The 17,901-nt window shown below is 61.0% G+C and overlaps 2 protein-coding genes across 4 annotated transcripts in view; both read right to left on the bottom strand.

The window, feature by feature from the left end:
* Positions 1-320: 320 nt before the first annotated feature.
* On the bottom strand, positions 321-8,543 carry PKP3 (plakophilin 3). Of its 3 annotated transcripts, XM_039840411.1 has the most exons (14): positions 8,451-8,543; positions 6,689-6,884; positions 5,011-5,090; positions 4,265-4,896; positions 4,051-4,174; positions 3,559-3,763; positions 3,041-3,215; positions 2,540-2,657; positions 2,300-2,470; positions 2,041-2,226; positions 1,498-1,651; positions 1,140-1,332; positions 908-995; positions 321-702 (listed from the first exon to the last, which is right to left on the bottom strand). In XM_039840411.1, the coding sequence occupies exons 1-14, from the start codon at positions 8,526-8,528 to the stop codon at positions 667-669; spliced, it is 2,436 nt and encodes an 811-aa protein (XP_039696345.1). In that variant the 5' UTR covers positions 8,529-8,543; the 3' UTR covers positions 321-666. The 3 variants fall into 3 exon arrangements, with proteins under 3 accessions (XP_039696345.1, XP_039696344.1, XP_039696343.1); XM_039840410.1 differs by lacking the exons at positions 6,689-6,884; positions 8,451-8,543 and adding an exon at positions 5,180-6,631; XM_039840409.1 differs by lacking the exon at positions 8,451-8,543 and having other exon boundaries at positions 325-702; positions 6,689-7,186.
* Positions 8,544-16,724: 8,181 nt separating this feature from the next.
* B4GALNT4 (beta-1,4-N-acetyl-galactosaminyltransferase 4) overlaps positions 16,725-17,901 on the bottom strand; it is an 8,361-nt gene continuing 7,184 nt past the window's right edge. Inside the window, 3 exon segments of the mRNA XM_039840408.1 lie at positions 16,725-17,066; positions 17,382-17,508; positions 17,785-17,901. The exon segment at positions 17,785-17,901 is cut by the window's right edge and continues 30 nt beyond it. Of these exon segments, the coding sequence (XP_039696342.1) occupies positions 16,943-17,066; positions 17,382-17,508; positions 17,785-17,901 (368 nt within the window). The 3' untranslated portion in view covers positions 16,725-16,942.

The raw sequence follows: 17,901 nt of genomic DNA, 5'->3' as shown, positions 1-17,901 counted from the left end.
GGCAGGGCAAGGAGAAGTGTTGGGTGTGTTTACCATTTGAGCACAGCCTAGTAGGGCAGCACCGACATGAGGAGCAGTCACAGCTGCCCCAGGAGCGGTCATAATGCACATGAAGTCCCCAGCTCAGCTGTGTCTGTGCCTTGGGTGGCACCAAGGCCTCTGCCATGTGCCCCATCTCCTCTACTCTTGGCCAGTTCTCCCCTTGCTGGACACCCCTGTCCCTGACCTGGAGAGGCTTGTGCATTAGCCCAGAGGCGGGTGTGGTTGGGGACATCCTGGCGTCCCTGGGGTCTGACCAATCAAGGAAGCATGCGCAGTTGTGGCTGCTGTGTTCACAACCACCTTTATTGCCAGTGCTGGCTGTCCTGAGGCACTGGGCCCCGGCCACCCCCACCTCTGCCAGTGTGACCTGGTCACCACCCCATGCACCAGAGCAGCTTCAAGCCCTGCCCCACTCCCTGCCCTGCAGAAGCCTAGTCCCCAGCTGTACCCCGTCCCCTGTCCTCTCCCTGGTGCCCAGGCCCTTCGAAGTGCAGCTGGGGCTCCAGTGAGCAGCCGCTGGGCCATCAGCCTTCTCCTCCAGGCTGGCCGGCAAGCAGCATGGAGCCGAGCCTGTCCCTCAGAGGCCGGGCCGAGCAGCAGTCCCCTCCTCCAGGAGGGCCTTGCCTACAGGCCCAGGAAGTCCTCCTTTCGATAGCCCTTCTGCAGTGGAAGGGGGCCGAGTGAGGTGGCACGCAGGCCACTGGCTTGCCCTGCTTCCCGCCCTGCCTCCCCGGGGATGCTGGTTTGGATCCCTGACTCTGGGTCCCTGGTCCCTTTCTGTGAGTTCCTCCCCGAGTGTCTTTCCCCACATCCTCCTCCCAGGTCCACGCCCACCGCCCTGCCCACCCTGGATGCTAGAACATACCGCCCGGAAGTCCCGGTGCAGCTTGCTGTACTGCCACAGGTTGGCCAGGAGGCTGGAGGCTGCCCGGGAGGACTTCTCACTGTCAGGGCTGTGGGGTGGGGGCAGGGGTCAGCAGGGGAAAGGTACAGCCAGAAGGTGAGGTGTGGGGGGGCGCCAGGCTGGGAACAGAGTCAGGGGTCAAGGCGGGAGTGGGGCCGGGGCCAGGCATGCAGGCGGCAGTCGGGGTCCCCACCTGTCCCGCCTCTTCTTGATGAAGACCAGCTTGCGCAGCCCGTCGAAGTACAGCAGGTCACGGGCGGCGATGGGGCTGGCCACCACCAGGTTGTTAAGCACGGCTATGATGTTCACCAGCACGTCGGCCGGCGGGGCCTTCTCGCCCACGCTACCCGGCAGCTTCTCAATCAGGTGACTCACCACCTTGGTGGCTGCGGGAGGCCGGGAGGTCAGTGTCAGCCCCACTCCCAGCCCCCAGGGAGTCGGTGTGCCTGTCTGTCTGCCCGGCTGCAGCCGGCCAGAATAAAGACCAAGTCCAGGGCCGAGCCCGCTGGGTGGCGTGCGGGCGAGCCCGGGCTGCGGGATGCCTGACTCACACATCTCGTCCTTGTTCCTGGCGTTGCGGGACAGGTTTCGGATGAGGCCGGTCAGCGAGCGCAGCTGGTGGTGGTCGGCCGTCCGCACGCGGTCCAGCAGCGGGTTCAGGATGCGCTCCTGCTCCAGGGCCAGGCGGCTCAGCACGCCCGCCCACTGGGGAGGTGGGGTGGGGTGAGAGCAGGCCCCTCTCCCTGCACCCTCAGGGCCCCTGGCGGGCGAGCTGAGGCGGGACTGGCTGCTCTCTGCCTCTGCGCACCAGCCGGCGGACTCTGCGCATGCGCCTCGGCTCACACCGCCGCCCCTCCTCTCGCCGGCGCGGAGCTGGAATCCCACAGCCTCGAGGCCTGTCCTGCCTGGGACTCTGACCTCCGCTCTTCGCTGCCCCTCAGGTGTCCCCTGCTTTCTCGGCCTGCCTTCTTTCCTCTCACTCTGACGTTCTGGCTCATTCACGAGGTGGCATTTGTCCCTCCATCCCGTCCCCGACAGACCGTACACTCCTGGAGTGCGCGCTCCCGTCTGTGCTCTTCCCGTGTCCCCCTCACCCTGCGGTCGCCGGCGGTGATGTTCTGCAGCGCGCCGGCGGCCGCCTCCGTCGTGTGCCGGTTGAGCTCACAGCGCTGGAGCAGGCGGTTGTACAGGCCCACGATCTGGGGGCTCCACAGCCACTCCAGGCCCTTGGGGTCCTTAGAGACCTCGGCGAAGGTGAGCGCGTCGGCCGTGAGGGGCAGCTGAGCGGGAGGGTGCAGAGGGTCAGCCGGGCCAGGCTGGCCCCTGCACCCGCGCGCCCAGGCCTGCGCCCACCTCTCGAAGCCGCCGACTCTGCGGCGTGAAGCAGCCCACCACCTCGCCGGGTGGAGCCCCAGCCACATCCCTGCGGCCCCGGCCCTCCAGCCGCTGCAGGGCCGACGGCGGCATCTCGTCGTACAGGCGGTAGGATAGGTTCCTCAGCACGCACACGGCGTTCTCCACGCTCTGCGGAGGGCGGGCTCTGGTCAGAACAGGCGCAGCCCCCGGCCCCCCGTGGCGCGGGCCACCCCTCACCTTGTCCTCGCACTTGCCCACATCCAGGGCGTGGTTGATGTAGGCGACCAGGGCATCCACCAGCCCGTGGCACTCGCGCATCTTTTGGCGAGTGGCCTGGGAGGCCGAGCTGAGGTTCCTGTGGATAGAGGCAGGTCAGAGACCCCCGTGGGGCCTGGAACGCAAGGGCTGAGGTCCTTAGCGCCCATCCCCTCCCCCAGCTGGGCCCCGCCTCTAGGCACCTCCCACTCCTGGTTCCTACTGGACGCTGCTGGCCCTGGTCCCGCTGCACTCCAAGTGTCCAGAGGAGGTTACGAATGTCCGATCGAGTCTCTGATTTTATGAACCCTGACCCTGCAGCCCCCAGAGTTACTGAATCAAACTGGGTGGCCACATCTGGCGGGCCTGCACCTGTGCCTCGCTTAGTCTGCACATTTCCCCCAGGCCCTGGCCTTATCAGCCAGGCTCCTCAGGCACCCGCTCTTTGCCTGGGGCCGTCATCCCTGCCTCTCTCCGGTGCACCTGAGAAAGCCCGTGGCATTGTAGAAGATCTCGGCCTCGGAGGCATTCTGCTGGATGAGGGGTGGCCCCCCGGCGCCCGAGAGGGGGCTCAGCACCAGGTCCGTGAGCTGCTCCAGTGTGTCTCGGGCCAGGCGGTCCTTCAGGTGGTCACTGGAGGACAGGTTCCACAGGATCCCTGGGGCAGGTGGGGCCGAGGCCAGGGTCAGGGACTGCCTGCTGACCCCCTCTGTCTCCTCTGGGGATGGTGGGAAAAGGCTGCGACCTCTCCCAGGGCCCTGCCCGGCACTTTGAGCCTCACCCAGGAGCCCCGCTGGGGACAGTGGGAGTGAGACCCCCTGGGTCACGGGGCTGCCGTCGAGCCTGGGGACACGGGCCCCAGGCCCTGGAGGCTGGCCACAAAGTCATCGTGGGGACCAAGGAGAGAGATGGGCAGGAGGAGCCAGCACAGAGACAGAAGAGAGAAAGGAGCAGAAGGGCAGAGCGGGCGACACAGGCAGGGGACGGCAGGGACCGGGCACCCGTGACATTCTTGCGCAGCTCGCTGTCCTGCTCACGCAGGGTCCGCATCAGCTCGAAGATGCCGTTCTCCTCCACCAGGGCCAGCTTGTTGTCCGCGCTGTCGTAGATGAGGTTGCGCATGGCGCCCGTGGCGTGGCGCTGCACCTCCTGGTTGGCGTGGTTGAAGAGCTTCACCAGCCGGGGCACGGCCTGGAGGCTGCGGGCCTGCGGGCATGGGCGCGCCGTGTCAGTGCGCGGGGCACACGCCATGGCGTGCGCAGGGTGCGCAGGCGCGCGGGCATGGGTGCAGATGTATGCGGGCGTGCGCGGGTGTGTGCAGAGGCGTGCAGACGTATGCTAACCGCTCCCTGCTGCCTCTCCCCTGCAAAGGAGGCTCTGGGTGGGACGGGGTCTGTCTGGGCAGCTAGGGGATCAGGGAGGGGCAGCTGGGGCCCAGAGGTCGGTGAGAGGTGGGGGCCAGTGCGGCAGTCAGCGGACGTCGTGGGCAGCACCTGTTTCTTGGCTGCAGCGTCACTGTAGCACTTGTGCTGGATGTAGGCGGCACCGAGCACCTGCAGGTTGGGGTCTGAGGCCATGAGGTACTTAACTGCCGAGGGCAGGTCAATGTCATCGAAGCTGCAGAGACAGGAGTCAAGGGTCAGGCTGACCCTGGGGACAGGCCAGGGCCATGGCGGAAGCCCCCTCCCTGGGCCAGGTCCAGCTCACCCGCTGCTGAGTCTCTGCAGAGTCCGGTGACCACTGTAGCTGTCCAGCCCACGCACATCCGGCAGGTGGCCAGAGTCACCCAGGCTGAGGCTGAGGCTGCGCACGGATGGCGCCCGGGCCACTGGCTCCAGGACACCCCCAGGCAGCGCCCCCGCCCCCCCACGGCTGCGGTGGCTGCTCTGGAATCGCTGCAGTGTCCGCATGGCGGGGGCGCGGATGGTCCGGCTGGGCGGCCCCTCGGCAGCGTCCGGCCAGTCCAGGCCCCCCTGCCGGCCAGAGCTGGAGCTGGCCTGGCGCTCGTAGGCAAAGGCCCTGTAGGCGGAGGTGGCCGTGGGCTCCAGCTGCTCTGACACCACGCTGCAGTGGTCATCCAGGCCCCCGGGCCCCAGCCTCAGTGAGTGCAGGGACAAGGTGTCGTAGTCCATCCGGCTCCCCACCCCGCCACGCTCATGGTAGGACACGGGCCTGGGGGCCATGGCTGTGGCGGGCTGGGCTCCCCCGTACCCCGCAGCTCCAAACGCGCTGCTCCCATTATGAACAGAGCTCAGCCTCCGACTGGAGCTCAGGTCCACGGCTGAGCGGGAGGACCAGGAGGCTGGGCCATAGGCGGGCTTGGCGATGGGCCGGAAGGTCTGCGGGCAGGGCGGGAGGGCAGTGAGGGGGGTGCTGGGTCCCCGCCTTCCCCAAAGCCTCCCTGACATGACTACAGAGCTCAGACTCTCCCAGCTGGAGCGAGTGTCACTCACCGAGGTGCTGTCCCCACTGAGGCCCTGGGAGCGTGAGCTGAAACCCGTCTGCAGGGTGTGGTACTGGCCCCAGGACGTGCCTATGGGCAGGGACAGTGGTAGCTTGGCCAGGCCGGATGGCACAGCACGGGCCTCCTGTCCGACCCCCACCCCCCCGGCCTCCTCTGACCTCAGCCCTGGCGGTCCCTCTCCCATAGCCGCCTGCTCCTCTAGCTGTGCTGGGGGTCAGATGCGTCCATCCCAAAGGCCTCCCAGGCCCCTGGGGAGTGTCATCCTGCACCAGCTCTCCAATCCCCACCAGGGCACAGTGCCTGGCCCTTCCTCCAGGAAGCCACACTGACCTCCTGTGATCCTCTCCTGTGCTGCGGTCACATTGGAATGAGGCTTTGCTCACTGAGGCCATAGTGTGCCCTGAAGGCGGTCCCCTGTCCCACCTGGCGGAGCCACACCCACCCCATCCAGCCACACACAAACCGAGGGCCATGGCACCGGCCCGACTCTGCGGAGAGTGGACAGACGGGTGGGTGGAGGACGGAGGATGGCTCTGCTTGGCTGAGGGGCGCGGGGTGAAGTGGAGGGAAGACCCCCCAGCCTCTGCCCCAGCCCCAGCCCCATTGGGTTAACGAGGCTTCTGGGCAGGGCTATTAACCCTTTGACACTCACCGAGGCTTAGCCTGGGAGGCACGCCCCAGCCTGGGGACCTTACCCCCACCCCAAATTATAATCCTCCTCCCCTAATTGGCAGGGTAGCCATGGTGGTAATTAGGCCCTCTCTGCTCCATCCTCCATCCTGTGACCCCTGGGCACCAACCAGGCCACCAGCAAGGCCGTGACCCAGGTGGGGGGACCCAGGAAGCCAGGCTGCCTGGCGGCCCCTATGCAGGCCAACCCTCCCATGAACCCCTGTGGAAGGGCAGGGAGGAAACGGCGTTCACCCTCATGCACGCACACGTACACATGCTCACATTCGCACGGCCTGCACGCACGTGCATGCACACGCACACACACCATCGTGGAGCCAGGATTCCTACGGGGCGGTCTGCTGGGCAGTGAGGGGCCCTCCCCCAACCCGTGGGCCTCACAGACACTATGTGGGCCACTCTAGCTGCCCTGTGATTCCACAGGGGACCCTGGTCGGCTGGGCAGGCGGTGGCTTGCGTCCAGGATTCCCAGACCCCGCCCTCGCGTTTCCTCTGCTCATTCCCATGGATTGTGGGGTGGGGAGGGGTGCCGGAGTCTGGGCGTCTGCGTCTCACTGGGACTGACGGGTGTGTCTGCATGTCCCCGGGACCATGTGTGAGCCCGTGTCCCGGGGGACAGTCCATGTGCATGTTCCGGTTTGCTGCCGGAGGTGGGCCTGGCTGGCCCGCCACGTGCTGACCATCCCGCCATCCTCCACGGGGGTCTCTGGGCTGAGGGCACAGGTGGGGCCCAGGCAGGCTCGGGGAAGAGGACGCGGGGTCCCTGGGGGTGGCAGGAGGCCCCACCTATGGCCTGCCCCACACCCGGCAGGGTGGGGCGGGTGACTCAGTCAGTACAGGCCTGTGAGTCAAGGCGCTGGGCCCTGGGCAGCCGCAACGCGGCCTCTGGTCTGAGCGCCATCACACCCACCGAGGCCACCTCCGCCCACCACCACCAACCCCACTGCCCGGCGCCCACCCCGCCGGCATCCGCCTACCTCTGGCCGCCCCAGTGACTGTCCCCGGCTCGGCTGTCCCATTGTGCCTCTGCTGCTGGCCCAGCTGCAGAAGGCGGGCGCGGACCTGCTCCTGGACGCGGGCAGCTCGCAGCTGCTCGGCCTCCGGCCCCTGCGTGCCCCGGCGGTCCAGCTGCAAGTCCGAGGGCAGTGCCAGGGAGCACACTCCGGCCTCCGGCTGCAGGGCCGACAGCAGGAAGTTGCCGTCCTGCATGGCGGCAGGCGCGCGGGGCTGGGGCCGCCTAGCCTGGGCCGCTGCCGCTGCCTCCAGCCTGCAGTCTTCACTGTCTCTACTGCGAGGCCCCGTCCCCAAAGTCCCCTCCCCGCTGGCCTCGCCCAGCCCAGAGCCTCCAGGAGACAGCTGCCCGCCCAGCCTGAGCTCTGCGGGAGGCGGGGACACCTGGGCCAGGTAGGAGGGAGGGGCCGCGGCCTGCTTAAGGTGGAATTTGGGCAGACGAACAGGCCCTGCTTGGCACAGGTCCTGGCCTGGCTTCCCCTCCTCCCAGGTTCCAGGACAGGGCAGCAGGGGTCCTGGGCCTGTCTTGGTTCCCAGCCTGCAGAGGCCACATCAGCTCTAGGAGATGGGGCAGCGGGGGCGGGGCAGGGGGAGTGGGCTAACCAGGCCTTACTGCCCTGCTGTCAGCCGCCTTGAGAAGTCTGAAGGGGAGGGCCTCCCCCTCTCTGGGGCCTGGGGGCTCTAGGCAGCTCCAGGGACCCAGCCAGGAAGCTGGGGTGAAGCCTCGGCAGGGGTCCGCATGAAGGGCCACTCTTGAGGGTCAGGGGTCAGTGCTAAGGGTCAAGATCGAGGATAAAGGGCTTAGGGTGGAGCTTCAGGGTGGAAGAGGGCCCTGTGGAGGGTCCTGGTCCCTGGTGCCTGCAAGACCCCAGAAACCTCCGGTAGACCAGCTGGCCCCCCAGGGCATGGCCGCCAGACCTCCATCCTGCAGACCCAGAGATCGCCTCCAGCCCTGCCCCCACCCCCTGCAGAGGCCTGGGAAGGCTGGCTCAGCCCTCTCTGGCGCCCCTCCCGGCTCCTGCCCCCCAGGCTTTGTGGGGGGGAGCCCGTCCTGACACGTGAGTCAGGGCTCAGCAGGGCTGTGATGGGAGGGACAGGTGGGGCTGCCCCAGGGGGCTGACTCAGGGCCCTCCTCCCAAGCCCGTGCTGGAGCTGGGTTTTCAGGGAAGAGCCCAGGAGTCCAGAGAGTAGGAATGAGGGTTGTGGGGAGCACGGGGGGTGGGCAGGGGCCCCACCTCGGGGGGCTTGCCCCCGAAGTCTCCCAGAGCCGCTCCCTCGTCCAGCTGGACTAGCAGGCACCAAGGCCTGGGTAGGCCTGGCGTGGATCCAGGAGAGGCCCCTGGTAGACTGGGGGTGAGGGGTGAGGCCGGGATGGCTGGAGGGGTAGGGGCCTCATGGACCTCCTCGGCTCCCCTAGGAGAGTCACCTTTGGGCTGTGGGCCACCCTAACAGTCTGCTCTCCCCAGAGCCTGCCTCTGGCCCCCTCTCCGGTGTGGCCTATACCCACCCCCGCGACATTTGCTTTAATCAACAATCAGTCCTGACAGAAACAACGTGGTCCCAGTCGGGGTTGGTGGCTGGGTGCAGAGGGGGATGGGGGCGAGGTTAGTGTGGGAGGAGGTGGCTACGGGCGGCAGTCAGATGTCAATGTAGGGGGGTTTAGAGGGACCCTGGAGAGGTTGGGTGAAGCCTGGGAAGCCCTCTGGGCTGGAGGGGTGGAGGACCTACCCTGTTGGCGGTGGGGACACTGAGGGCCCCCAGGACCGTCCTGGAGGCTGCTGCCGGCTGAGGGGTCCTGGCCTCCATCCCGGGCCTGGCAAGTCTGTCCAGGGAGGCGTCCGTGCGGGCAGGACTGTGGGGGCACCGGGGGCGGGCTGGGAACACCCAGCTCATCAGACCGGTCGCGTCCTTGGGAGACGGGTTTTGTGTGGAAAAATCCCGGGAGACAAGTTTGTGCGGAGCTGAGTGAGCCTGGAGGCGCACGCCTGGCACGGGCCTGTGGCCCGCCCTTCGCTGGGGCCCACCTGGGCCCTCGGAGGCCGCCCGGCACATGGCTGGGGGCAGGCAACAGGCAAGGGTCTGATGGGCTTGTGCGGAGGCCCTGGGGAGGGGGCTTTGGTGGGGTCACAGCTATAGGAGGAGAGGAGGCCCGGGTGGGGGATGGTTTTCAGCAGCATGCAGGGGCCCTGGGGCCCGTTGTGGAGCTCCCCTCTCCTCTTGGCAGGGAGGGCTGCAGGTGTCCCAAAGCTGTGGCCGGCCTCCCTGAGGACATGCAGACCCTTCCCCACTGTGGGCCTCCCGCCTCTGTGGCTCGGTGTCCCCCCGGTGGACCAGGGCCAGGGAGACCAGCTACATGGTCTGGGCGTCCCCACTGCTCTCGGCCCCAGGCTCGGAGCCTGTCCAGCCCCTGGACCAACTTTCTGCTTGGCCCTCCGCTCCAGGCCCCAGGGTGTGGGGAGAGAGTGCGAGAACTCAGCAAGGCTTGGCGGTGGGCTTCCTGGAGGAGCCGGCTCTGTGGCAGAGGCGGGAAAATTCACTCAGGGAGCTTGGAGACAGACCAAAGGGCCCTCTGTGTGGCAGGACCTGGGGATCTGCGTTTAACCCCCCCGGCGGCTCTGGTGCACCCTCAGGGTGAGAACCCAGAACCCCAGGGCCATGAAGGGTGAGTGGGGGGTGGGTGCTGGGGGACAGAGCCTGAACTCTGCCCTGGGGAGTCCCGAGAAAGGCTCTGGAGGCCTGAAGGGGCGGGTTAGCATTCACACCCCTCCATCCGTGTGGGTGTGAAGGGTGGTTGGGGGCGCATACTGGAGGAGGGGGCCCCCAAGCGGCTGTTTCAAAAGTCTCTGAAAGAAGGATTGGGGATAAAGAGCAGGGGCTGGGGGACCCCAGGGCGGAGAGCCAGAGCCGGGGGAGGATGGAAGGAGGATCCGGAACCCGGCTTTGGTGACCAGGAGTCTGGGGGAGTTATTAGGAGCAGAAGAAGGGAAGACAAACTTGAAGATATCAACAGCAAAATAATATTCGAAACAACTTTCAGTAGCATGCTGGCGCACAGACAGGTTAGGGAGCCGCTCAGCGGCCACACAGCCTGCAGGCGTGCGGATGGGTCATGTGGCTCTCTCGCCGGGGACCCCCCAGAGGAGCAGGGCCGCCGTCTCTCGCCTGACTCCGGCTCCCGTGCATCCGGGCACTTCCTGCCACGCCCATGCTCTCTTGATCTTCCAATGCCGGGTGGCCTGGGCTCCCGCCAAGTCCAGCCCAGGGGACTGCCCGCCTCCTTCACGGAGCCTACCTGGATTTGCGCCATAGGCTCCCGCCCATAATCCTCGGGGACCCTGGGTGGGACACACGGGACCTGGCATCCTCTGCGCCCCTACCTCCCGCCTTGAGACTTTAGCTTGGGAAGTAGCTGAGGGATGCGGGTCCCAGTCGCCCCGGGGGGTGGGGCGAGGCACCTTTCATCCCCACTCCCGCCGCCCCCCATCCACCCGCCCCCCGCCAGTCCCTCCGGGGGTTCGTCAAATGTTAATGGGTTCTTCCTGGTCAGGGCGATCCCTGCGGAGGCGAGGTGACCCAGACAGATGCGGCTTCTGAGCCGACGAAGACGAAGACGACGACGACGACGAGCAAACGCGAGCCCGCAGCAGTGACGCGGGGCAGGATGGCGGACGCGCAGGCCTCTGAGCCCCTTTCACCGCGCTCCAGGAGGAGGAGGGAGCCTGGCTGAGGCCCCGAGGGGGACTCAGCTGGCACCGGAGACCCGCAGTGGCAGGGGGTGGCCGGAGCCGGTGCGGGGGTCCTGTGCTGTCAGCGGGAATGACCAGCGCCAGCCTCTGTCAGGAGAAGGCGCGAGGAAGCAGGGATGGTGTGCGGGGTGGCCCGGACCGGGGCAGGGACGGCGGGGACGAGCAGCTGCCTGCGTCCCGCAGTGAGTCCTGTCACTGGCGGAGTGAAAGCGGACCCCGCCTCGTCCCGATGCCTGCGCGGGGCTCCTGAGAGAAACCGGGGTGAGGGCGCGGGGGCGCCGTGCGCCGAGGGCTGCCCGCGTGCCAGGCAGGGTGCCGGACGCCGCGTCACTCCTGTCCTAGTAGTCCCAGGAGCCCCGGGAGGGCGGATGGGGAAACCGAGGCTCCGCGAGTTACAGCACCAGCCGCCGTGCGTGCGCAGAAGCGGTTTAACCTGTGCGGTCCCGGGGGCCAGCTGGTGGGAGGGGCCTCGGTAGGGCCCCCGGCCCAGCCCCCAGCTGGCTCTGGCCACGCCCTCCCCCCCGGGGCCAGCGAACCGACCCCAGGGCTGGGAGACGCCCAGTTGCCTTGGACAATGCCGGCTTTAGCTCTGGGCTCTCACTTTCGCCCCTCAGGACTCCGCGTTTTGCTCACTCCACACGGTGGGGACATGGGAGCTGGCCCACTCGGGGGGGGCGGGGAATGGCGGAGGGTGGCCGTCACCCGCGCCGCCGCTGTCACCGCGCCACCCCGCCCACACGGTCTATTAACCTCTGAAGCCTGGCGACTTCATGTGCACGTGTTTTGGCTAACTGCCGTCGGGGTTTCAAACGATGTATTCTGGCCTGTATTTATTTCGGAAAAGTTTTCTTCTGCTATGTCAGGCGTTTTTTCTTTCACTTCCTGTCTCCTAGCTCGCCCGTGCGCCACTGTCTCGTCTTCTCGCGAATCACTCTCGGTGCCGTCCTTGGTCTGGTGCGCTTTTCTCAAACCTGCCTCCGGTCCCTGACTGGGTTTCCAACAAGGGCTATTATTCGTGAAATTCCTGGAGGGGCTTTTATTTCGGTAAAGGTCTTATTTTGCTCTTCTGTCCCCTACCCCCAAGTGTTGGCAGATAATTTCCATTTCCTTTGTTTTTTATCGTTGATCTTTAAGAAGACTTTACCTTTTGGGAGCAGTTTTAGGCGCACGGCAAATTTAAGAGGAAGGTGCAGAGATTGCCCTGTCGCCCCGCCCTCCCCGCCGCATGCACAGCCTCCCGCACTACCGACACCCCCCACAAGACGGCGCCTCTGTCACAATGATGAGCTGCACCGACCGGTCATCGGCACCCGGAGTCCAGCCTGCATCAGGGCTCAGTCTTTGTGTTGCACGTTCTGGGGGGTTTTGGCAAAGGTACCCCCACTCTAGTGTCACGCAGAGCAGTTTCACTGTGCTAAGAATCCTCTGCGCTCCACCTGTTCGCCTCTCCCTCCCCTGACCTGCTGACCTTTTACTGTCCCCATAGTTCTGCCTTTTCTAGAATGTCGCATACTCGGAACCATAGAGTCTGTAGTCTTTTCAGATCGGCTTATCTCACTTAATCATATGCACTTCTGGTTCCTACGTGTGTCTTCATGGCTGATAGCTCTGAATAATATTCATTGTCTGGAGGGACAATAGACAATTCCAGCAAGTTATTTTGTAGATATCAACAAGCTGATTTTAAAGACCACATAAAGGTAGAAGACCCAGCACAGCCCACACCCAAGTTCAAGATTTGACTATAAAGCTGTGAGAACCCACACAGCTTTATATGTCCATCACCTGCTGAAAGACATCTAGGCGACTTCCCAGTTTGGGCAATTATGAGTAAAGCTGCTCTAAATATCCGTCTGCAGGTTTTTGTGTGGACTTAAGTTTTCAGCTCCTTTGGGAAAATACCAAGGAGCACAGTTGCTGGCTCACATAATGCAGTATGTTTAGTTTTGCAAAAACTTACCAAACCGTCTTCCATGCTGCCCGCACTGTTTATAGTTTCATGTCTTCCATTTAGGACTGCGGTCCATTTTTGAGTTGATAGCTTTTTTTTCCTCTTTGCATGTGGACGTCCAGTTGTTTTGGCACCATTTGCAGAAAAGACCATCTTTGCTCCATTGTGTTGCCTTTGCCCCTTTGTCAAAGAGCAGTTGACCGTAGGCACGGGTCTATTTCTGGGCTCTGTATTCTGTGCCATGGACCTATGCGTGTGTTCATTCAGCGACGCCACACCGTGTGGGTTCTCACAGCTTTACAGTCAATCTTGAACTTGGGTGTGGGCTGTGCTGGGTCTTCTACCTCCATGTGGTCTTTAAAATCAGCTTGTTGATATCTACAAAATAACTTGCTGGAATTTCGATTGGGATTGCATTGAATCCATAGATAAAGTTGGGAAGAACTGAATCTTAACAATATTGAGTGAGTCTTCCTATTCATGAACGTGGATACCCTTTCAGTTATTTTATTCATCAGAGTTTTGTGGTTTTCCTCATATGGATCTTGTTCAGATTTTGTTAGATTTATACCAAAGCATTTTATTTTCTTACGGTTCTGATGTAAATGGTATTGTGTTTTAAATGTTCGATTCCAGTTTTTCATTGCTGGCATATAGGAAAGCAGTGGGCTTTTGTATGTTAACTTTGTATCCTGCAACCTTGTTACAGTTAATTAGTTCCAGGAGGTTGTTTCTTTTTCTTTCTTTCTTTCTTTCCTTTTTTTTTTTTGGCCATTTCTTTTGGATTTTTATATAGATGATCCTGTCATCTGCAAATAAAAATTGTTTTGTTTCTTCCTTCTCTCTCTGCATACCCTTTATTTCCTTTTCTTGTCTTGTTGCATTAGCCAGTACTTCCATTATGATGCGGAAAAGGAGTGATGAGAGGGGTTTATCACCGATTTTTAAAAATTTCCTCTAACGTCACTTCTGACCTCCTCCCCTCCCTCATCTGCATCCTTGGTAGCCCTCACCGCAACCTTCAGGGCTTCGCTGGGATGTCACCATTTTAGACGTGCAATCACAGTGCCACTCAAGCTCACCATCTTCCTTCCTGGCTTTATTTTGCTCTACAGCAGTTTCTCCCAGCTGATACGTGAGACATTTTCTTTCTTGTGTTTATTGCCTGCTCCTCCTCGCTCTTCACTAGAATGTAGGTTTTATGAGGGCAGAGATTTTTTGCCTGTTTTGTTTACTGCTTTGTCCTCAGTGCCTGGCATATAGTGGGTACTCAATAAATAGTTGTTAAAATGGATGAATAAATTATGGTTTATGTATAATCCCGATTACACGGAATTTTGTCTGAAATTTTCTTCTGGTTCCTCGGGGAATTATTTTTCTGATGTGTTTGCTTTATCTGCCTGTGGCTTACATCTTTCTTTTCTTCTTCAACTTTTAAAAAAGTTAACTTTCCAATTACAGTTGACATTCAACATTATATTAGTTTCAGGTGTACAGCATAGTGGTTAGGCATTCATATAATTTACCAAGCAGTACCCCCGATTAGTCTCCTACCACCTGGCCCTGTACACAGTTATCACGATATTATTGTCTATATTTCCTATGCTGTACTTTATACTCCCATGACTAATTTATAACTGCCAATTTGTACTTCTTAACCCCTTTACCTTTTTCGCCAAGCCCCCCAAACTTCCTCCCATCTGGCAACCATCGGCTCGTTCTCTATCAGTTTGTATGTATCAGTTTGTTTCTGTTTTGTTCGTTTATTTTTTTTAGGTTCTATTTGTGAGATCATATAGTATTTGTCTTTCTCTGTCTGACTTATCTCGCTTATCTTAATACCTTCTAGGTCCATCCATGTTGTCGCAAATGGTAAGATATCATTTATTTTTATGGCCAAGTAATATTTCATTGTGTATATGTACCACCTCTTCTTTATCCAGTCATCTGCTGATGGGCACTTCGGTTGCTTCCATATCTTGGCTGTTGTAAATAATGCTGCAGTGACCATAGGGGTGCATTTGTCTTTTCGAATATGTGTTTTGGATTTCTTCGAATAAGTACCCAGAAATGGAATCGCTGGGTCAAAAGGTAGTTCTATTTTTAATTTTTTGAGGAACCTCCATACCGTTTTCCATAGTGGCTGCACCAGTTTACATTCCCACCAAGTGTGCATGAGGGTCCCTTTCCTCCACATCCTCTCCAATGCTTGTGTTTGTTGATTTTTTGATAATGGTTATTCCGATAGGTGTGAAGTGGTATCTCATCATGGTTTAAGTTTGCATTTCTCTGATGATTGGTGATGTTGGACATCTTTTCCTATGTCTATTGGCCATCTGCATTTCCTCATGGAGATATGTCTATTCATGTCCTCTGCCCGTTGTTAAATCAGGTTTTATTCATTTTTTTGGTGTTGATCTGGTGTATGAGTTCTTTATATACTTTTGCTATTGACCCCTGATTGGATGTATCACTGGCGGTTGTCTTCTGCCATTCAGTAGGTTGTCTTTTTGTTTTGCTGATGGTTTCCTTCGCTGTGCAAAAGTTTTTAGTTCGATGTAGTGCCATTTATTTCTCTGTTTTCCTTGCTGGAGGACAATATTGCTAAGAGTGATGTTGAAGAGTTTACTGCCTATGTTTTCTCCTGGGATTTTATGGCTTCAGGTCTTACATTTAAGTCTTTAATCCATTTGGAGTTTATTCTTGTAAACTAGTTTATTCTAGGGTTTTGGTTTTTTTTTTTTTTGCACTGCGTTGCTGTCCAGTTTTCCTGCCATTTGTGAGTCTCCTTCCCCTCCCCGACCCTCCTCCTTCTTTCGTAGAGTGTGTTCCTAAAGCCAGAGCTTGTTCTTTTCTTGTTACGCAACATCAGCAAGTGGGGACAATCCCGTCCGAATGGGTTACTTAGGGAAGAGTGGGCAGTTTGAGCTGGGGGCATCTGGGGGCTTCTAAGTAGGCATGTGGCCCATTAGCGGTATCCTCTGCCCTGTGGGCACTGCCCACTGTGGAGCAGCAGCACTTGTGGCGAAGCCCACATGTCACAGGTGACTTAGTGCTTATGGATACCCGGCTGCTCTAGTCTGCATCCCAGAGCTAAATAGAGCTAAATGCCTCTTCCCTGTCCCTTCCAGCAGGGCTGTCTCTAGAATCTTCTCGAGGCCAGATCCAAGTGTCCATCTGGTCTCTCTCATCAAAACCTCCCTTGCTGCTGTGTTCATGGCTCATGAACCTGAGTGAGGTCTGACCTAAGGATATAATTTGGGTAAATCGCAAGAGGATAGTTTGGGCCGCTGGGCAGATGTGCGGCCTTCCTGCTGAACATGACTGAGCAAATGCCCAGGACAGAAGCTCCAAGGACGCTCAGGTCCGGAGCCCGTAGCGCGTGTGCTGAAGTAAAGGGTGTTGACTGAGGGCCGAAGCAATTGCAGGCGCCCTTCCGGGAGGGAGGCGGGAGGGCTGGGATCAGAGGGCGGGAGGACGGAAGTGGCGGTGAGAGAGACACGGAAACGGTGTGATGACCGAGGAAGAGCCATGAGCCAAGAAGTCCAGGCGGCCCCTGGAAAGGAGGCCGAGTCCATCCTGAGGAAGCAGTGAGCCCTGTAGGAACCTTAACTTCAGGACTTCTATCTCCTGAACTGTAAGCTCACGAATCCTTCTCCGTTTGTGGGAACTCATTATAGCAGCCACAGGGAACTCAGACAGGCAGGCACCCAGCACCAGGCAGAGCACCGTCCTCTGTGCGGTGAGCCCCAGGGAGGGGCTGTCCTCAAGGGCGTCGCTGGGCCGTTGGATCAGTACTCCCGACCCAAACTTCCAGCTGCAGGAGCAGAAGTCAAATGAGCCCCCCATTCTGCCTTAAACTAGTTTGAGTTTTCCGTGTCTGCCAACTCAGACCTAATTGCTACACCTTCCCAAACCTGGTCACAGGACACTCCCCACCCAGGGTGCCCCTTCCCCTCAGAGGAGGAGGGGCTAGGGCTGACATGCAAGTTCTTTTTTCAGATGACTGGGACTGAGGTCACGGAGGCATGTTCTTTGCTGGCAGGTGGGAAGGTCTCATGGTGGGTGTTACTGGTGGCCACTCTACTCCAGGCACAGGGTGGCAAGGAGGGCCGAAGCCCCTCCCCCTGCAGGGCCCCACGCAGAAGCTCAAAGGGAAGGGGGCGAGGGTCTTGGAGGTGGGGGCGGGGGTCAGAAGGGCAGCAGGAGCAGGGACAGTGCCCTGGGCTGCCCGTGGGCGGAGGGCTCTCTGCCGATCCCCGAGGCCCATCCCTGCCCTCCCAAGAGAGCCAGGCAGAGGACGAGTCAGAACTAAAAAAAAATATTTCATTTCATTTTGAATAAAAAACGGAAGAGACAGAACTCTTGGAAATCCTGGAAACAATGTCATCGCTACGGCAAAATTTCACAGAAATCAGCGCACAGAGTGTGGGGGCCCATCCCGGGCCTGTCGCCCTGTGGTGAGCCCTGCCAGGTGCCTGGCACCAGGCTCGGGCCCAGTGGGGCTGGCGGGGTCGCCGGCGTCACGGCCCCGGCGCACGGGCGCCCTTCCTGCTGCGCGCGCCCCACATGCCGCGCCGCGAGTGGTAGTGGTGGTAGAAGTTGCGCAGGCGCAGCCGCTCCACCTCCAGCCCCGCCTGCAGGACCCTGGGTGGGTGGGACGGCAGGGCGCCCTGAGCCCGCGGGACCTCTGACAGGGTCATCGGCCCGGGGCGGGGGCGAGGGTGGTGGCCAGGACTGCAGTCCGCGCGCTAGGGGTGTTGGGGCCTCCACGGGACCGGACCGCAGGGGGAGGGGAGTGGCCGGGCCACTACTGGGCCCACGGGACCTGGGAGCAGAGCCAGTCTGAGCACTGTCCCTGTTTGACAGGCCCTGGGGTGGGAGGTGGTTTGGGGGTGAGGCCTATGGGTCCTGGGAGTGGAGGACACGGAAGCCCCCATCTCCGAGCCGCAAGGCGGTCACCTGTCCAGGAGCTCCCAGTCCTCGCCGCCCCACTGGTCCCGGAACTCCTGGGTGTTCATGCCCCCGACGCGGTCGAAATCCGACTTGTAAATCCCGAAGAGGCCGAAGCCGTTCACCTCCCAGTATCCTGGCGGCAGGGGGCCCTTCGGACACCAGGCCGCGAAGTTCCCCACCCTCGGGAGGGGTTCCCACTGCCAGGGAGGCTCTCGGGGGTCGTCCTTCTGTGGTGGCCATAACTGGGGGCCCTGCACGTGACTGCCGTGCTGGAGGACGTTCCTCGCGGCCGGGCATGGCCCCAGGGATAGCTGGGTGCTCTGGGGGGTCCTGGGCATTACCTTGGGGGTTGGGAGAGGTCCCCAGGGGCTTAGGCTTTACCCTGGCATTGCGGGGGTGGGGGCATTACCGTGGGGATCCCCCGGCGAGCTTCCGCAGGCCAGGCGCATGACCACGGGTGCGAAGGCCAGCCGGCCCTCCACGCAGTGCTTGCGGATGCCGTCGAGGATGCTGGGCGGGAAGTGGA

Source organism: Pteropus medius, unplaced genomic scaffold (genome assembly GCF_902729225.1).
Source record: "Pteropus medius unplaced genomic scaffold, Ma_sr-lr_union100, whole genome shotgun sequence".
NCBI lineage: Eukaryota > Metazoa > Chordata > Mammalia > Chiroptera > Pteropodidae > Pteropus > Pteropus medius.
Note: the sequence above shows the minus strand (reverse complement) of the source record. Positions and strands in the feature narration are given on the sequence as shown.